The 21,468-nt window shown below is 34.6% G+C and overlaps 1 protein-coding gene across 7 annotated transcripts in view; it reads right to left on the bottom strand.

Annotated features, from left to right (window-relative positions):
* The window catches only part of MIPOL1 (mirror-image polydactyly 1), a 327,488-nt gene that overhangs the window by 179,117 nt on the left and 126,903 nt on the right, over positions 1-21,468 (bottom strand). For all 7 annotated transcript variants that reach the window (XM_069558753.1, XM_069558756.1, XM_069558759.1 and 4 more), the window contains one exon: positions 6,189-6,296. In XM_069558753.1, the coding sequence (XP_069414854.1) occupies positions 6,189-6,296 (108 nt within the window). The remainder of the gene's footprint in view (positions 1-6,188; positions 6,297-21,468) is intronic.

The following is a 21,468-nucleotide window of genomic DNA, read 5'->3' as shown; positions in this document are numbered from 1 at the left end:
TTTTCGTGGGCTCCAAAAATCACTGCAGATGGTGACTACACTCAGGAAGTTAAAAGACGCTTGCTCCTTGGAAGAAACACTGTGATAAACTTAGACAGCATATGAAAAAGCAGAGACATCACTTTGCTGAAAAAGTCTGTATAGTCAAAGCTATGGTTTTTCCAGTAGTCATATATGGATGTGACAGTTGGACCATAAAGAAGGCTGAGCACCACAGAATTGATGTTTTTGAACTGTCGTACTGGAGAAGACGCTTGAGAGTCCCTTGAACAGCAAGGAGATCAAACCAGTCAATCCTAAAGGAAATCAACCCTGGTATTCATTGAAAGGACTGATGCTGACACTGAAGCTCGAATACTTTGGCCACCTGAAGTAAACAGCCAACTCATCGGAAAAGACCCTGATGCTGGGAAAGATTGAGGGCAAAAGGAGGAAAAGAAGGTGACAGAGGATGAGATGGTTGCATAGCATCATCAACTCAATGGACATGAGTTTGAGCAAACTCAGAGATGGTGAAAGACAGGGAAGCCTGGTGTGCTGCAGTCCTTGGGGTTGCAAAGAGTCACACATGACTGAACAACTAAGCAAAAACAAACTAATCAGTCTGTAAGTAAATAGAAAATTGTTAAGAATGATTTAAAATATATAGCATTATGTCACTAGAAAAATAAGTCAGGGTATAGATGACCACATAGGGACTTAAAAGTTCTCCATGTGGCTCACTTGCTAAAAGGCTCAATGATGTTAAAGGCCAGCTTCCGTGGTCAGGCAGATAGTAAAGAATCTGCCTGCAAGGCAGGAGACCCAGATTCACTCCCAGGATTGGAAAGTTCCCCTGGAGAAGTATTTCCAAGAATAATCCAGTGTTCTTGTCTGGAGAATTCCACAGACAGAGGAGCCTGGTGGGCTGTCATTCATGGGGGCGCAAAAGGTCAGACATGAGTAACTGATAAAAACATACTTTTCTCTTGGCATTTGTGTGTTTCTGTGTGAGAGTGCTTAGTTGCACATGTCCGACTCCTTGCGACTCCATGGACAGTAGCCCGCCACGCTCCTCTGTCCATGGAATTTTTCAGGCAAGAATACTGGAGCGGGTTGCCATTCTGTACTCCAGGGCTCTTCCTGACCCAAGGATTGAACCCACATCTCTGTCTCCTGCATCAGCAGGCAGATTCTTTACCACTGCACCACCTAGGAGGCCCCAACTTCACACCTATAAAATTGAGATTCTTCCTTCTTCTCTCATCCCTGCTGTAGAATTCCTTTTATGTCTCACTGGCAGAAAGAAAAGCTTACAAAGTGTTTAACTTTTCCAGCTTCTATAAAGCTGTAAAGGCAAACAAAGGAGAATATAACTGAGAATAAATGTTAAGTTATAGAGTCAATAGTGTTTGGCTCAGGTCCTGACTTCCTCCCAGGTTGAAGAGAGGACTTAGGAAGTCAAATTCAGGATTTCATTTCAAGTGTACTGAAGTAAAGGAGATACTAAGATATTCAAGTGGAAGGGCTGACAAAGCAGTCGTTAGGACACAAATGACAGATGATGTTGCAGGAACGGATGAAATTAGAAAAGACAAGCCTACAATAAACAAAACAGCAATTGCTGGCAAGAATATGGAGTAACAAATCCAAAATGGTATAGCCATTTGGGAAAACAGTTTGGCATCTCCTCAAAAACTAAATACTTTTATCATACAATTCAGCAATCGTAGTTCTTTGCATTTACCAAAATGAGTTGAAAACTTACATCCACAGAAAAACGTGCATGTGGATGCTTACAGCAGATTTATTTATAAATAAATGCCCAAATTTGGAAGCAACCAAAAGGTGCCTCAATAGGTGGGTGAATAAATAAATTGTGGTATATTCAAATAATGGAAATTTATTCAATTCTAAAAAGGAATGAAGTATAAAGCCATCAAAAGATATGGATAAACTTTAAATGATTATTATTAAGTGAAAGCAACCAATGTGCACAGAACTACTACATGACATTCTAGAAAAAACAAAATTATGGACACAGTAAAATGATTAATGGCTGGTAGGTGCTGAGGTGAAGGAGGGATAAATAGGTGGAACGCAGAGGACTTTTAGAGTGAAACTCTTCTGTATACTTTTTCACAGTGAAACTCTTCTGTAATACTACAATGATATTAGTAAATATTTATTTACATTTCTCAAAATCAACAGAATGTACAACTCTCAGTTCAGTTCAGTTCAGTCACTCAGTCGTGTCCGACTCTTTGCGACGCCATGAATCGCAGCACGCCAGGCCTCCCTGTCCATCACCAGCTCCCGGAGTTCACTCAGAGTTGCGTCCATCAAGTCAGTGATGCCATCCAGCCATCTCATCCTCGGTCGTCCCCTTCTCCTCCTGCCCCCAATCCCTCCCAGCATCAAAGTCTAAGTGAACCCTAATGTAAACTACAGACTGTGGATTACACTGATGTAGGTTCATGGACTGCAACAAATGTACCTTTCCTATACTGGATGCTGAGGGCATCTGAACGTATGGAACACTGAGTGTGAAGGAGTTCTAGTTTGTTTGATTTTGCTGTGCAGCTAAAACTTCTCTAAAATAAAAAATCTGGTTTTTTTTGTTTTTTGTTTTTTTAAGAAACAAAAAGTAGGAGACTGATCACATAACTTAGGGGAATATTTATACTTTAGGAACTGGTAGAAAAAAGGCACAAGCTAAAGAATAACAATCAAAGAAAAGAAAAATGATGAGGATATGAAAGTAAAGAACTATAGGAAGGTAATTCATGAGGGCAGGGGCCAGTGAGATGAAAATGTGTTCCAGTTAGGCTTCCTGGGATATTAAGCAAGATATGAAATGATAAGTTTCATGGGTTTAACCATCAGAGGTTACATATAATTTAAGAAAGAGTGTGTTTCAATGGAACTACAGTGGTGAAGTCCAACTGTAGGAGGTTAAAGATATGTGATAAGGGAAGTGAATGAAATCAAACAGGAAAGAAAGGCAGTTTATATGACATTTCTTATTAAATCTAATGCCTGAATATTTATGGCTAATCTAAATTTACTTTAAAATCATTAGATGTTCAAAACTGTGTTCATCGAGAAATAAATTTAATAGTGGATAAAATTTATTTTAAATGAAGGAATAAGCTACCTTTTAATTTATGTAACTTTCAGGGTATAGATTAGTGTCAGTATAAAATTAGCCTTTCATCCTATATGTATCACTGTGTTCTACTTCTTATTAGGGAAAATTTTAAATATTGTAAAAGTAGGGAAACAGTGTCAAGCTACCAAATTTAGCTAGTATGTATTCCATGCTTGGACTTCCCTTGTAGCTTAGTCAGTAAGCAATCGGCCTGCAATGCAGGAGACCAGGGTTTGATCCCTGGGTCGAGAAGATTCCCCGGAGAAGGAAATGCCAACCCACTCTAGTATTCTTGCCTGGAGAATCCCATGGACAGAGGAGTCTGGCAGGCTATAGTCCTTGGGTCGCAAGAATCAGACACGATTTAGTGACTAAACCACCACCATTCTATACTACTTCAAAAACAATGCATTTAAGGATCAACAAAATTCTTATTTTATCCTTTATCACAAAAAATAATTTACTATTTCCTGGTTATTAGGATAAACAAAGGTATCATTCAAATGGTACTAGATCACTAAAAAGTATCCACATATAATATGTCCATGTATAATAATCATGTTATTTCCCACAGTCATCACTTTGGAAAGTTCTATGTAATGTAGAACCATTAACTTTGATTTTTTTCCAACATATCTGGAGGACTGTTTCCTTTAAGAATTACAGCATAATGCAATGTAATAAAGCACAAAAAATTCAGCTATCATCCAATTCAAATTTATATTACCTTTATCAGTGATATTGATAATAGTACCACTAATGTTAAAATACTAGAAATATTATTGGCAGACTAAAATCTACTACAGACAGAGATTCTGTTTAAAAATTCTTCCTCAACTTCATTACATACTAGCCAAATATTGCCAGTTAACATTTTTTAAAAATGACACCTGTAAATGTATTTTAAGAGATAAGCATATTGCTTAGAAAGGAGAAAGTCTGTTCACCAAACAGCTTGGTAATAAACTTATTATTACCTATATCTTATACAGCAATTTAAAGATATGAAGTGTAATAATACAAGAACCAAATGAAGAATAAAGACCCGGAAAGGTAAGAAAAATTTTTTTAAAATGATTCAGAATAAAGCAGATATATTATTTGCTAAGTTGCTTCAGTCGTGTTCGACTGTGCGACCCCATAGATGGCAGCCTACCAGGCTCCCCCATCCCTGGGATTCTCCAGGCAAGAACACTGGAGTGGGTTGCCATTTCCTTCTCAAGTGTATGAAAGTGAAAAGTGAAAGGGAAGTCGCTCAGTCGTGTCTGACTCTTGGTGACCCCATGGACTGCAGCCTACCAGGCTCCTCCATCCATGGGATTTTCCAGGCAAGAGTACTGGAGTGGGGTGCCATTGCCTTCTCCAAGATATATTATAAATGACCTAATTTTTGTAATAAACTTAAAGGTTTTCTATGAGGAATTATGGCACAAGATAACTAAAGAATGATTTTATGGGAGTTTATTTTTATTTTGTGTTGAATTTATGGGTTTCTTTTGATATACAATTTGCCTTCTAATTTTAATAACCTCTTGGAACTATGCATCTTTTTCTCTCCACACATAGTAGCTATCATTTAATTCAATTTAACATAAATACACAAACAAAAATGCCAGAATAAAGATCATGCAATTATTATTAACTTAACAAACTAGAATTCTTATTTTAGGTCCTATTTTACATACTGATAGCCATATCAAACAGAGCACATAATACCTGTCCCTTAAGGCTGATAAACTAACACTCATGATGGAGGCTCTCTCTAAAAGAACGTTACCTTTGATTTGCAAATATACATCTAAGTAATTATATGCTTAATTTTACAATAGAATAGAAAACTCTATACAATAGAAAATTCCTTGGGGTAATTGAAAAATAATCATAGCAATCTACAATTCTTTTCTTTCCCATTTATTGTTCTGGTCTATCTATAAATTTGAGAGAAAAAAGAAAAGTGCATTAAATAGTAATAGCAAAGTTATTACACACACACACACACTGCTGAGAATGAAGCTAAATTTACTTTGTAGAAAAATCCGTCTTCAACCAAACCTCATACTTCATAAACAGATTAAAAATATTTCCACATCAAATGTCACCATTTTCCTCAATGCTGGTTGGTGATTCTGGTTTACTGACTTACCCTTCTAATGACATGATGTTCTTTTGTAATCTGCAGCAAGAAATGAATATAAGACAACAAAGTACAATACAATCTTCTTGACAGCACGTCTTTCTTTAACTGTGCCATTAACAACAACGATGAACGTTTTGTTTCCTGTGGCTATGCTGTGTTTTTATTTTTAACCCATTAATGAGAACATAAGCACCCTGAGGGAAGGGGCCTCTATTATGTCACAGGCATTATGCTAGGAACCAGGGCAAAGACAAAAGAGAGAATGAAAAATATCTTAAGAAAACAAGAAAAAAAAAACAAAAAGAAAACAAGATAATTAGTTAAATTGAAATAATGTCCTTTTTCATAACTGTAGGATCTATACTAAAATCAAACAGAACTTTTGACATGATATATACTCTACTTGTCTCAAGTTCTAATAGAATATATTTTCATTCTTTCACTTTTTGCTGTAGGTAACATTTTAAGCATTCTTTCAATTCCCAAACATATTCATGTACCTTTCAAGGAGTGTCAATTCTGTGGGCCACTAATATTATAAGTCATTTAGAAAATTACTGTAATAATTATTGATGCAAAGAAAAAGCCCATTATATATTTTTTTCTTTCAGAGTGGCCACTTTTTCTTAACTACTAAAGGTAACAACGTACTTTGAAATCACAAACACAATGAGCATGAGCCTAAAGTTATTAATATACCACCACTTGAAATTCAGAAAATATGTTGTTTTCATGTACACATACACGAAATAAAATAATACCGTGACAGAAGGGTGCTGTATCTGTGTTTAAAGAAGGGGCTGTTGGCAAACACCACAGCTCACTGCTGCTGAAATGTACACAACTGATATATGCAGCACAGAAAGCTGGCACCAAGGGCTTACAACCTTAATTTGCCTGCAAGAAGGAATGGAGATTTACCTTCAATGCACGTTCCTGATTGTTTTCAGCAGTCAGATGTCTCATGTTGTTTGCTGAAGTCTGCTTCTGCTCTTTCAGATGATGAAGCTCCTGCTCTAGCCGTTTGCACTGCCACAGGGAAAGAATCCCATTAAGTAAAGGAGTCATGGCATTTTTTTCACAAACCCACATGAATTGATGTAAATAATACCATCTTACTCTCTAAAAGACAAAGTATCCTTTGCAATAAGAATAGTAAGTTAAAAGCACTGTTGATAATGAACAAAATAATACTGCATACAGTGCTCTGGCACATCCAACTGCAATTTTCAGTTTCTTCTTTTATTAATCTAAATGCTATCATATAAATTAGAAAAATACCTATTTCGTGTAAAATTAAGATTAAAGTACATTTAATATTATTTTCTTCATTGACCAAATGATTTTCACTGTGTATCTGCTGGCTGAATTAAAAGTATACTTCTAAAAATGATAGTAGGTTCTAAATAAACTACAATATAATATTCTGTGAGGAACTTTTATTAATTTTTAAGATAAAAATTATCATAAAAATATATATGAGATTTTCATATTTTTAGAACTATCTAAAGAAACAGTTGAGAAAAAACAATAGCCACAGAATGCTACGTGACTTGGAAACAACTGTTTCTAATACTATTTTGACTAAACCTTACTTGTATGTAAAACAAGTGATAAAATAGATGTGAAACGACACAGACCTGCTGGGAATACATAAAAATGTAAGTAAAAAGGAAATGATAAACAAAAGCATAAGTGAACTAACAGGAGCATCTACATTCAAAAAAATCATTAAAATGTTATGTCATTTGAAAATGAGATCTTAATATGAATATGTCAAACATTTTCACAATGACTGTATGGGATATAAAACTGATATACTGTATATTAAAACCATATGATGATACAAGGGTGATTTGTAAAGAAATAAATTACTAAATCTATTGTTCAAAAAATATTTTAAAAAATCACTCCTTAGTTTATCTATTTTTAAAGGAGGATATTTAATAACCAATAAGTAAGTACACCTATTAGTTCGAGAATTAGACAGTTACTTCTGCATTAACCAGCAAGTGTTAGCTGTCATAATGAATTAAAAATCATTATTATGATATAAAATCTAGATGCAGTCATAATCCAAATGAGCATTTCTTACTACTCTAATATTTTCTGCCCCTGATCTCAATATTATTCAGCAATCTATATCGGTATCTCCCAACTTTGAGTAACATACAAACTCTTTTAAAAGAAAAAGTCTTACCAAACTCTTGATATTCACTTATTTATTGATATTTATTAAGCACTTATCCTGTGCTAGATTTAATTATAAATGGTGGGGGAATGGCATTTAACAGATAAAAATCCCTGCCCGCATGGAACTCATATTCCATATGGGAAAAGAGACAATAAAATAAATGAAATACATAGTATGATAGAAGGTGAAAATGTTATGGAGAAAAACAGATAAGAAATATAGGGAATACCAAAAGAGTAGGAAGGAAATCTTTTATGACTTTAAATAGGAGAAAATTTAAATTGAGAAAAAGATACTTGACTAAAGACACCAAGAAGACAAAGAAGTATGTCTTCAGAACTTTGGAAGCAGTGGTTCAAGCAAAAGGACAATTGAGTGCAAAGGCTCCGAAGTAGAAGCTTGTCTAGCATTTTCGAGTGTTAACAAGGGGAAGAATACAGCAGAAATGAAACAAGCAAGGGACAGAACACTGGGAGACGAGATCAGAAGAGCCTTCAGATATTATAGACCATGGTTTTTACTCTGAGTGTGTGGGAAAGTTGCTGGAGGGTTTAGAACAAAGAAGTACCACGATTTGCCTCATATTAATAAAGGCTCACTCCTCCTGCAATGTAAAGAATAGATTCTAAGAAAGGCAAGGACAAGAGGCAGGAAGTCTAGCTGAGAGTTTACTGAGCAGTGCAGGAGAGAGATGATGTGTCTCAGACCAGGGTGGTAGGGAGCAGTGGAGGTAGTGCGCAGCAGTTGGACTCTGGATGTATTTTAGATGTAGCCAAAAAAAAAAAAAAAAAGTGGTGGTTATTCTTCCGCTCTTGCTCGTGACCTTAAAAGGAATTCTTCTATCATATAACCACTTAGATGCATTTTGTTACATATCCATTTATATCCATTTGAATGTGTATATGCATATGAAAAATATACATGTTAATCGGGTTTCCAAGTATTTTATATTAATGTATCAGATTGTGGGGTACATATTCTGAAATGAAACTGACCTGTATCTTTCCTTTTCTGAGCTATCCTTTCCAGTTTTGTTATCAAGGTTGGATCACCCTCACAAAGTTTACTTATTTTATTTTTGGAAATAGCTTATTCAAAATTATCTATTCATACAAGAATAGGTGTAAGTCCCCTATCAAACCCTTTGAGCTTTCCTTCTGGGTTCAAGTCCCTCTTTCCAGAGGCATAGCTTTTAAAAATCTCTTAGTGAGACATTCTGCCTGAAAAGGTGATTATTTTGTTTTCATGACACTCTTTACTGGATAGAACTGTTACGACAGAAGTTCTATCTTCAGTACTGTGAAGATGCTGTTCTGTCTCAGTCTGGCGTCTATTGTTGCTAATGTGAGGTCAATATTAGTCTAATAATCATTCTTGTATAGGTTTGTCTTTACTCAATGGTTGCTTTAAAATTTGTAGTTTAACTTTGGAGTTCTTCCATTTTATATTCAAAGAGATAGATTTATTTAAATCTTTTAGATATTCTGTATGCTTCTCAAACCTGAAAAACTCACAGCTGTTATATCTTGAATTGTTACCCAGTTCCCATTTTGAAACTCTTATAGGTCATATATTGGATTTATTAATTTTCCTTTCATATCTTAATAATATCCATTTCTCTCTGTATGTGTGTGAATTCTGAGCATCTATCATTCATTAGTGAATTGAGACTCCTGATTCTATCTTCAATTCTGTCTATACCTTTGTCTGTTCACTTATCTTTTAATGTCAATGACTAGTTTTCAGTTCTAAATATTTCCTTGTATTCTTTTTCAGTTCTGTCCATCTACTTTTCATAGTGCTCTTCTTTTATATGTATTACTTAATGATGTCTCTGTTTAAACACGCAAGTTTCATAACTCTTTCATTTTTTCCTACTATCTCAAATTCTAAATGGTTTAACTCTTTTAATTGTGTTTCATAGTAGACTGTTTCCTTACATGGAGAATTCTTTTTTGTAGAAGTTTTGTCCACCTGTGTGTGGAAGAATTGTCCAGACTGGTTTTGCATTTGTTTCTTGCAAGGTGACCCAAAGTTTTTACTCATCTAGCACAGATGTTTATGCAAATATCTTAGTCTGTGAATTCTCATCATGATGGTTAGTACACTGACTGTCCAACCCTTTAATTGCTCAGGATGCTTGAGCCCTTTGCTCAGTCAAGACCAAAGACAAACCTCCTTGTCCTTTCCTAAACCAGGGAGTGGTTTCTTTCCCCTAGATTCTCTTATACTAAAAAGGGGGTCTTTCTATGATTCTGGAAATACATGCAAGGGTCTGGTCCCATCACAAGTAGTCCAATCATTAACCCTTGTAAGGGCAATAAAATTCAAGTTTTTAGCCTTGGAGTGCTATACCTGGTCTTAGATCCCTAGTTAACTGGTATGTTTGTAACTATTTAGGTTTCCTTTCTTTCTTTTTTGGTTTCCTCTAAATTTTTATTCTTCATAGATTTCCTCACTTTCTGAAAAGACTGGGAGGGGAGAGGAAGGGTACTTGTAGACCAAAGTTTATATGAAAAACTGTAACCAAAGAGATAAATATAGCTTAATAAAGCTATTTTTGTGCTGAGGACATTTATTCACATTTTGTACTTGGGCTCAGTATTCACTGCCACGCAGTGTAAGAGGGACAGAAGATAAGGCCCAGGGACCACTCAATGTGGCAAGTGTCCCAAAGTGCTATACTTTCAAGCGTTTAATAATTTTCCCTAATTTAATGAATGAAAAGAAACAAAACAAGTGCTAGGGAAGAAGAATGTCCCTAAATTAAGTAATATGTAATTTCTTCTACGGTTTTAGACAGTTTCATTTTGAACTGACACAATTAATAATAAATAACACAATATCTTCTCTGTTCATATTGTGCCAAACATTAATGTTCTTAAAAGTTCTAATGCATAAAATAAGACCTAGGAGGATTTTTAAACATTTTTTTACACTTAAAATTTTTAAATATTTAAATGGAACATAATGAAATGCTATCTGTATATTGTCACAGTTTCATTGTAGCACTATATATAATAGCCAGAACATGGAAACAACCTAAATGTCCATCAACAGAGGAATGGATAAGGAAGTGGTGTGTATACACAAAAGAATATTACTCAGCCATAAAGAGGAATGAAATTACGCCATTTGCAAAGACATGGATGGACCTAGAGATTATCATAAAGAGTGAAGTCAGTCAGAAAGAGAAAAACAACTATTATATATTAACACATATATGTGGAATCTAGAAAAATGGTGCAGATGGATTGATCTGTCAAACAGAAGTAGACACAGAAGTAGAGAACAAACATGGACACCTGGGGGGAAGCGGGGGCTGCTGAACTGGGAGATTGGGACTGACATATATACACTACTGTATATAAAACAGATAACTAATGGGAACCTATTGTATAGCACAGGGAACTCTACTTAATGCTCTGTGATGGCCTAACTGGGAAGGAAATCCAAAAAAGAAGGGATATAAGTATACATATAGCTGATTTACTTTGCTATATGGCAGAAACTAACACAACATTGTAAAACAACTGTATTTCAAAAGAAAATTTTTTTAAGTCTTAAGAGTCAATTCAATCATTTGTAAGATGTGATTCTTATTTTAGATACAGATTCAAAACAAAGAGGAAAAGGATATTTATGAGACTACTGGAATTTGAACACTAACTGAATGTTTCACAATATTAAAGAACTGTTAATATTTTTGGTATGATAATTGTGCTGTAATTATGTTTTACACAAAAGTCCACATCTTTAGGGCTTTCCAGGTGGGGCACTGATAAAGAAACCGCCTGCCAAAGCACAAGATGCAGGTTCAATCGCTAGGTCAGGAAGATTCCCTGGAGTAGGAAATGGCAACCCACTCCAGTATTCTTGCCACAGAAAATTCCATGGACAGTGGAGTCTGGGGGACTACAGTCCACTGGGTCGCAGAGTTGGACACACTTGAGTGACTGAGCATGCACTCATGTGCTTGGGTATATACATGCCACAACTTTAAGAGATACACAATAAAAGTTATAGATAAAAAGGACATTGTGTCTGGGATTCCCTGCAAGATAAAACGAGGAGTAGTAAATAAGTGGGGGATATAGATAAAAAAAGATGGACAGCTGTTTTAATAGGGTGAAATGATCTCAGAGGCTCATGATTCTACGCACTATAGTATTACTAATAAAAAGAAAAGAATTAAATCTGCCCCCGCAAACAAAACTAATTCTGTAACATGAGTGAACTAAACACATAAAATATATAAAAAATTAATGAAAAATTTTGATTAAAGGATTTGACCCATATTTACTGTAAGATATTATATTCACCAGTAATTTCCTTTTACTCATTACCCCGAATTGTGAAGAACTGTATCAAACAGAAAATATATTGCTATGATTCTGTCTCACCTTATGTTTATTTCCTGAAAGAGTTTTTTTTTTTTTTTTAAAGAATTCTCTAATACTGTCTAGGATTTTAACAGCTGCTGTTTCTCTTCCTGTAAAATCTGCTTTCACTCACAAATCATGTTGATTGCATTACAATCAAACATCTTCCCACTTGGATGTTATACAACTCTTTCCCTTGCAGACAAAAAAATAATACCAGACTCTTCCAGTCAAAACAGAAACTACACTTTGGTGTCAATGTGAATTATGAACTTTGAGCTGTAGATGTTTGGAAGCACTTAGGATTATATAAATAACTTTATTCCTTTTCATTTAGGAGAATTTTAAAACAACACTTCATTTTAGATTTAAAAATAATAACTAGAATGCTTTTCTCACAGCAAAATAACTTGGAATAGAGTTTTCCAATTCAAAAAGGTAAACTGTTTCTTCTTCAAAGCCCTGGCAAAATATCAGCAGTTTGGTTAAATGAATAATTTATACAATACTCAGAGTTTAAAAAAAAAACAAAGATAAAAAAAGAAAAACAATAATTATGTGAGTCTCTGAAAACACTTATGTTACAGCTCATACACACCCGTGTGCGTGCACACGCACATACACATACAGACGAATCATAAATTACTCAGTAAACACTCATCAAGCAATATACCAGCAATTACCAGGCAACATGCCAGACAATGACATGTTTGTACATATTTATACACATATATCTTAATTATATTTACATATAACATTTCAAAAACATCATGTGAAAGTAAATAAGGATTTAATAGCAAATACAGTAATTTATACTCATTTTAAACAACTAAATTGCTCAAAAAGATTAAAATCACAATGTAAAAAGATTATTAGTAAACATAATAATTACTTAAAAAGATGTCAACATGTATATAGGTATTTAGTAAGCTATGCTATCAAAATATCATTTTTGTAATACTGTTTAAGATTATTTTGTTAGCCATATTCATAAAATATATTCATTTGAAAAATCATGATTTGCATCTCTATTTCAAGATAAAGGTTAACACATGTTATTAATGATAGTTAACCAACCCTCAGTGAGAAATCAGTATGTGCCAGCCTCTAAGAACTTTACATGTATTAAATCAGTCAATCTTCATGTGGACACTATAGATTATATATTTTACCATGTGGCAGAGAAGGAAACAGAACAGAGAGTAAAAAATACCTCCTTTAAACTCATGCAACTAATACGGAGGATTCAATTGCAGGCAGAATAACCATTTATCAACAAAATTTATAATATATACACATAGGAAAATAGTAAAAGCAATGTAATAGCTAGAATTACAGAAAAAGTTAATGATAATGATGTTTTAGAATATGAACTTTAAGGAAATACATAACATAGATCAGAATGGAAGGTGAACTAGCTACCATTCAGGATTACTACATTTAACTCAGTTCATTCAACCTAAGCAAAATTGATAAAAACCTAGGCAATTATTTCTCAACTTTTAATAGCATATTCTAAGACTAACATTACATCTAAAATCATAATGTTCTCTTTAGGAATATGAAACAGAAAAATTGCTATTCTTTTATTAACACTGGAAGTGTTTTAAATGAAGGCCCTATAAAAGCTATATACACATATATATGGATACACATATATACACATATATATATATACACACACATACATACACATATTTTTATACCTGTTATATAACAAATATATTTATGTATGAATATATAAAAATCTGAAATCATCAGGCCTTCACATGAAAATATCTACTACTTTGTATAAAGTGCAAACTCCAAGAAAGTAGAGCCCAAAGTCTCTGTTCATTGCTACATAGCAGAGTACCTAAAAAACAGGTGATATTAAATGTGTATTTCCTATTTTACTATATTCCCTGCTTATAAATGGCATTTAACCAATCATCCTTACTAAACCTGAAAGTCATCTTAAGCTTCCTCCTATCTTCATTCTAAAGTTGGAGGAAGTCTTATTCCTTCAACATGCTTTATTTTTTATCCCCATGTCATACCTTTCATTCAGCCTCTGACTTTTTCATTAACTGTAAGAGCAAGTGTCATGTCTTCAGTCTCAAGTCCTTTCAAATTATCCTCTAATCTGGTAGTTCTCAAAGCAGACTACAAATCAATTATCATCAAGAGAGTTTAAAAAAGAATGTGCTAGTCACACTGCTTTGATGACTATATCTTTGCAGTATAGTCTGAAGTCCCAAGAACAGAAACATAGATCAGTGGAACAGGATACAAAGCCCAGAAATAAACCCATAACCTACAGTCAATTAATCTATGACAAAGGAGGCAAGACCACATAATAGAAGAGTCTCTTCAATAAATGGTGCTGGGAAAACTGGACAGTCACATGAAAAAAATGAAGTTAGAACACTCTTTAACACCATACACAAAAATAAATTCAAAATGGATTAATGACCTAAATGTGACTGCATACTATAAAACTCTTAGAGGAAAACACGGAGAATATTCTCTGACATAAATTGTAGCAGTATATTTTTCAATCCATCTCCTAGAGTAATAAAAACAAAAAATAAACAAATAGGACCTAATTAAATTCAAAAGTTTTTGGAAAGCAAAAGAAACCATAAATAAAACAAAAGGACAATCCAAAGAATGGGAGAAAATATTTGCAAACAATGAGGTCAACAATGAATTAGTCTCTAAAATTTACAAATAGCACATGTGGCTCAATACGATAAATACAAACAACCCAATAAAAAAATGGGCAGAAGGTATAAATAGACATTTCTCCAAAGAAGTCATATAGATGGCTGAGGCATATCAAAAGATGCTCAACACTGCTAATTATTCAAGAAATGCAAATCAAAACTACAATGAGATCCCACCTCACATCAGTCAGAACGGCCACTACAGAAATATCTACAAACAATAAATAGCAATGAGGGTGTGGAAAAAAGGGAATTCTTCTACATCATTGGTGGGAATATAAATTGGTAGAGCCACTACGAATAACAGTGTGGACGGCCCTTAAGAAACTAAAAACAGACCTACCATATGATCGAACAATCCCACTCCTGGGAATATAGCTGGAGAAAACCATGGTTTGAAAGCATACATGCAACCTAAATGGAGGCAACCTATATGCCCATCAACAGATGAATGGATAAAGAAGACACGGTACATAAATACAATGGAATATTACTTAGCCATCAAAAAGAATAAAATAATGCCATTTGCAGCAACATGGATAAATCTGGAGACTATCATCCTAAGTGAAGTAAGTCAGACAAAGACAAATATCATATGATACTACTTATATGTGGTATGTAAAAAAGTAAATACATATGAATTTCTTTACAAAACAGAAAAAGACTCAGACTTACAGAACAAACTTATAGTTACCAGTGGGGAAGGTTGCAGGGAAGAACAGATTAGGAGTTTGGGATTAACATGTACGCACTGGTATATTTAAAATAGATAACCCATAAGAACCTACTCTACGGCAGAGGGGACTCTGCATCAATATTCTGCAATATCCTAAATAGGAGAAGAATTTGAAAAAGAATAGACACATGTGTATACACATACTAACTGAATCATTTTGCTATACACTTGAAACACAACATGGTTAATCAACTGTACTCCAATAATAATAATAAAAAAAGAATGGATATGTGTGCATGCATGTGTTTTCACGCTGCATCTCAGAGCTAACAAATACTCCAGAAAGGTCTTTCTAAAATACAGCTATAATCACACTAACTCCTACTTGCCCTATCTTGATATTGCATATTGGTTTTCCCATTGCTTAAACAATTGAAATTAAGTGTCGTATCTCATTCCTCCTCAATTGTACACCTGCTCTAGTTTAGACATGATAAATTATCCACAGTCCCCAAGATATGAATATTCATTTCAACTTTCATGCCTTTGCACAAGTTTTTGTACATATATGATTTATCCACACAACACCAGACCCACTGGGAAGCCCTCCTGAGGAATACCATCCCCACCTTCCCTCTCTGAATTCACTGCCCTTTCTGGTCTCATCTACAACCATCTGCTTGTCATTCTCCCTCACATCCACCTACAATCCCAGGGACAAATCCAGCACCTGCTTCACTGAAGCTATATAATACATGCTTAAGAATAAATGATGTGAATTTTTTAAAAGAATTCTTATTTTTCTATATAAATTTCGATCTAAAATTAAAAGTATATACCAGTAATCAATATTTAGGCTATTGTATACATATAAGCATACAAGCATGAATGCAGCATAATATAAAAATTGAAAAAAAATTATACTTAAAATACAGGAATATGCAAAATCTTTGGATGATGATATATATAATATTTACATCACACCAGAGAGGTCTTGGTGCTTCCAATCTGTTGTTCCCTTCTCCAGGGGATCTTCCCAACCCAGGAATTGAACCCAGGTCTCTTGCATTGCAGGTGGGTTCTTTACCATTTGAGCCACCAGGGAAGTCCATTCATAGCCACAGGCTACCACCGTTCTGATTTATAGTGTCATGAGGAGGTTGACAAGATGATGGAGGAGTAGGTGGACGTGGAGTAAAACTCTCTCCATACATCAAGAATACATCTACAAATGTAGCAGTTCTCACAGAACACCAGTTAGATACTGGCAGAAGTCCTTGAGCACTGGAAAAGAATATTTGGAATTTTCTCTAATACCATGAATAATTTCACTTGTTTTTTAACTTTGTAAAAATACAATAAAATCTTTAGTTGTAATCCTTTGACTTCTTTCAATCAACTTATGTATTTGAGTCACCTAAGCTTTTGTGTGCATCAGTATGTCATTCTTTGTGTGTAAAATATTAATAATATTCCATTGTATGGAATTGTATGTATTTGTCCATATTCTTACTAAGGAAACGACAGTTGAGTGGTCTTTAGTATTTGAATATTACAAATGAGCTCCTATAAATGTTTCTCTAAAATTCTTACAGCATTATATACATATATTTTTCATTTTCCTTGGATAAATACATAGAAATGGACTTGCTAGGTCACAAAGTATATCTTGTTCAAGTGTCTAAGAAACTGTCAAGTAGTTTTCAAAACTGGTTGTTCCATTTTACATTCCCATTAGCAATGGGTCCTTGTTTCAGTTGCTATACATTCTCAGCAACATTTACTGTTGTTGGTCTTTTCAATCTCAGATGACACTGTGTATGTGAGGTGGTATCACATTTAACTTTGTGTTTCCCTGTTCACAAATTATAATAATCTTTTCGTGTGTTCACTGAACATCTGTGAAGCTTCTCTTCCAGTATTTGACCGATTCTTTTCTTGGGTTTTTATTCACAAATTGTGGGAATTATTTAAATATACTTATTGGAAGTCCTGTGTCAGACACACGAATTGCAAATATTTTCTCCTAGGCTATGGCTTACCTTTTGTTGTTTGTTTACTTGGCTTTGGCAGGTGAACTCTTAGTTGCAGCATGTGGGATCTAGTCCCCTGACCAGGGACAGAACCAGGTCCCTGCACTGGAAGCATAGAAATCTCAGCCACTGGACCACCAGGGAAGTCCCACCTTTCATATTCTTAAAGTTGGCTTTTGATAAGCATTAGCTTTTAATTTTGTCAAAGTTAAATTTATCACTTTTTTTTGTTTTTGCTATGGCTGGAGCTCTTTCTGTCCTTTCTGACAACTTCACCTCCCTTGAGGTAATAAAGATATTTACTCCTGGTGTCTTACAACATCTTTAAGGTTTAAGTTTTCTTGTGCAAGTTTATAATCCACCTTGACTTTATTTTTGAGTATGGTGTGAGGAGAAAGTTAAGGTACCTTTTAATTCTATACTGATCCTGAGCTGTTGTTCCATCATTATTTGCTGTAAATATATCCTTCCACAGTGGACTGACCTGATGCCTTGGTCAGATGTCAAGTGTGTCACAAGCAAAAGAATAAAGTTAGACAACTTTCTTAGTACATACAGAAAAATTAAATTTGATCACAGATCTAAATGTAAGAAATAAAAGTATAAAAATCTTAGGGAAGAACAGGAGTAAATTTAGTGATATTGGGTTCAGCATAACCTTCTAAGCCTTCAAACAACAAAAGAAAAAAAATAAATGGGACTTGACTACACTGAACAACTTGTGTGCTACACATGGTTGCTCATATAACTGAGAGGTGAAAAGACAACCCACAGAAAGGGAAAAATATTTTATAAATGATGTATCTGATTTAAAAGAAAAACCTTATATCTACAATACAAAAAGAATTCTTACTACTCAATAACAAAAGGAAGAATAAAAATATAACTAAACAATGGGCAAAGGACCAAAATAGATATTTCTCAAAAAACATATATAAATGGCCAATAAGCACAAGAAAAGATAGTCCGTATCAGTAGCCATTAGGAAATGTAAATCAAAATGACAATGAGCAGAATGACACCTGCAAGATGGTGGAAAATAAGCTCCTCAATGGAAACAAAAAGTAAACAACATATGGACTAAAGCTTTGTGGAAATTCTAGAAAACAATTAAGGATCTACAGCAACCAAATGAACCCCCAACCAATCTGACACTCTCAATTGGCAGGAAAATTAGTGGCATATTTAGTTGACCTTCCTGGACTATCTCCATGACTCATTACAATGATGTCAGTTGGGAAGAGATGACCCAATTTTCAGTTATAGTTGCCATATGACACAGAAATTCCACTTTCAGGTATATTCTCAAGAAAGTGAAAAAAAGTAAGTTCACACAAAAAGTTGTAAATGAGCAGTCAGAGAAGAATTATTTGCAAAAACCACAAAGTAGAAATAAATTATCTATCAACTGACAAACAAAATGTAGTATATCCATATTATTATTTGGCAATTTAAAAAGGATTAATTTAGCTATAAAAGTACTGATACATGCTAACACATGGGTTAACTGTAAATGCATTATATAAAGTCAAAGAAATTAGTCACTAAAGATCACATTTTGTGTGATTCCACTACATAAAATGTCCAGAACAGGTAACTCTATGGAGATAGACAGTACATTAGAGGTTGCCTAGGGCTGGTGGAGGGGTGCTTTGCAGGACCGAATGGGAATGACTAATAATGGGTATAAAGTTTCTTCTGGGCTGATAAAAATGTTCCAAACTTTTGAGAATGTACAACTCTATGAAAACAATAAAAATGCTGAATTATAACTTTAAATGTATTTAGGGCTTCCCTGGTGGCTCAGATGGAAAAGAATCTGCCTGCAGTGCAGGAGACCCAGGTTCAATTCTTGGGTTGGGAAGATCCTCTGGAGAAGGAAATGGCAACCTACTCCAGTATTCTTGCCTGGAAAATTTCACAGACACAGGAGCCTGGCAGGCTAAAGTCCATGGGGTTGCAAAGAGTCAGACACGACTGAGCGTGTCTACTGAGACTACTACTACTATGGCATGTAAATCTCAATAAATCTATTAAAAATGTAAAAAAAAAATTAAGGAACTATACACAAGATCTGGGGCTTCCCTGGTAAAGAATCTGCCTGCAATGCAGGGAGACCCAGGTTCTATCCCTGGGCCGAGAAGATCCCCAAGAGAAGGAAATGGCTACCAACTCCAGTATTCTTGCCTGGAGAATTCCATGGACAGAGGAGCCTGGTGGGTTATACAGTCCATGGGGCTGCAAAGAGTTGGACATGACTGAGCAACTAACACTTCACACAATAGATACCTGTTTCTGGACTTGCTATACTCTTCTACTGATTTGTGCATGTGCAAAGCATGGTCTTGATTATTGCAGTTTTAGAGCAAGTCTTGAACTCAGATAGCATGAGTGGTCAAATTTCATTCTTTTACACTATTTAACATTGTAGAAGGCTTGACTTTTACTTTTCATTCAGTTTGACCTAGTACACATTCTTCTCAATGGAAAGAAAAAACTATATGCTCGACCTTAAAATATATCACAATAAATGTGAAAAGACTGAAATCATAGAGCATATTTCTGCTCACAAGGGAACTAAATGAGAAATTCATAAGAATAAGATATCTAGAATAACCCTAAATATCTGGAAATTAAACATTGTTAGAATGCTTGATACTGTTCCACTGAGATTATATTCTTTTCTAATCATTTTCTTCTTTTCTCCAGGTTAGATAAATTCTACTGATCTGTCTTCAAGCTCACCAATCTTTTACTGTACAGTCTCTAAACTACTATTAAGTATGTCCACTGAAGTTTTCATATCAGATGTTACAATTTTAGTTTTACAATTAAGTTCTTTCTAGAGTTTCATTTCCTTGCTGATATTGCCCAGCAGTTCACACACTGGGAACACTTTTCCTTTAAGTCTTGGAAAAAACTTAGAATAACTTCTTCAAAGCACTGTTCTGAATTTGCAATATTTTGAGTATGTCAAGATTTGTTTCTGCTAACTATATGTTCTCTGGACTGTGGCTCATATTTATCTACTTCTAGTATTTTTAATTATATGGTGGTCAATGTGGGTGGTTCACTGTAAGGTATCTATATTATGCTGTCTTTCTTTGAAGAGTGTGGATTTTTCCTCCAGGAAAGAGTGAAGTTATTGCTTAATTCCTTTGCACCTATCAAACTTATTTTTATAATTTATTTGAACAGGTCTATTCCAGTTCTGAACTTAATCTGAGGTCCTGAATCTTTACCTAGAGCTGTTCTGACTGATATATACACAGAAGGCATATGTGGCTATTCAGATTTAACTGTACATTAATTAAAATTACATAAAATTTAAAATATTCTTTTGTACTAGCCACATTTAAAGTGCTCAGGGACCAGATGTAGTTTATGGCTACCAAACTGAACAATGTAGAAATATTTCCATTATTATAGAACATTCCATTAAATAGCACTGCATTCAGGCTTGGTCCTTAATCTAAGGAAGAATCAAGTGAATGTCCAAGGTTCTCACCAAGCTTTCTCTACTTCAGACAGACCAGATCTCCAACTTCTCCATCTAACTCACAGTACTCTGGCAGTGCTTTTAAGCCACTTGCATGCAAGCCCTGTGCATGAATTACAAAACTCTTGGATGAGGACTGAAGAGTCTAACTAACTGGAGAGTTTTGAAATCACCTTTTCTGGATTCTAATAGAACACATCTAGAAATGATTGCTAACATTGAGCTGTCAATAAAATAAGAAACTAAAAAAGATAAAAAATGCAAGTAATACTTCCCTGAATAGAAAAGTAAGCCAAAACTAACTTATCATACATCCATTCCATCCACCCCTCTTTGCTCTCTCTTCCCTACCATCCTAATTCTCAGTGTATTCTAACTGGCTGTGTATGGATATGACACGCACTGTTCCAGGAGTAAAAGACGAGAAGGGCAGGATGATAAATCAAAAGGAGTAATCTGAACAGGCTGCCCAAAAACAGAAGAGAGAAAAACAAAAGCCACAGAACCCCTTGATTTCAGTAGTATCTGTTGTATCCTGGGAAGAGGCACCACTTCCACTATGCCATAGCTTCTAAGGATCTCAATCTGTCAGTCCAGCCTTCAGGTCTAAGAAGAAGAAAATGACAGTTTAACACTGAGGCTATTATATTTCTCATCTAATGTATGAATCATTTATTATGTCAATGCTTATAATTATACTTATTATACT

The sequence above is a fragment of the Ovis canadensis genome, chromosome 18 (assembly GCF_042477335.2).
Source record: "Ovis canadensis isolate MfBH-ARS-UI-01 breed Bighorn chromosome 18, ARS-UI_OviCan_v2, whole genome shotgun sequence".
NCBI lineage: Eukaryota > Metazoa > Chordata > Mammalia > Artiodactyla > Bovidae > Ovis > Ovis canadensis.
Note: the sequence above shows the minus strand (reverse complement) of the source record. Positions and strands in the feature narration are given on the sequence as shown.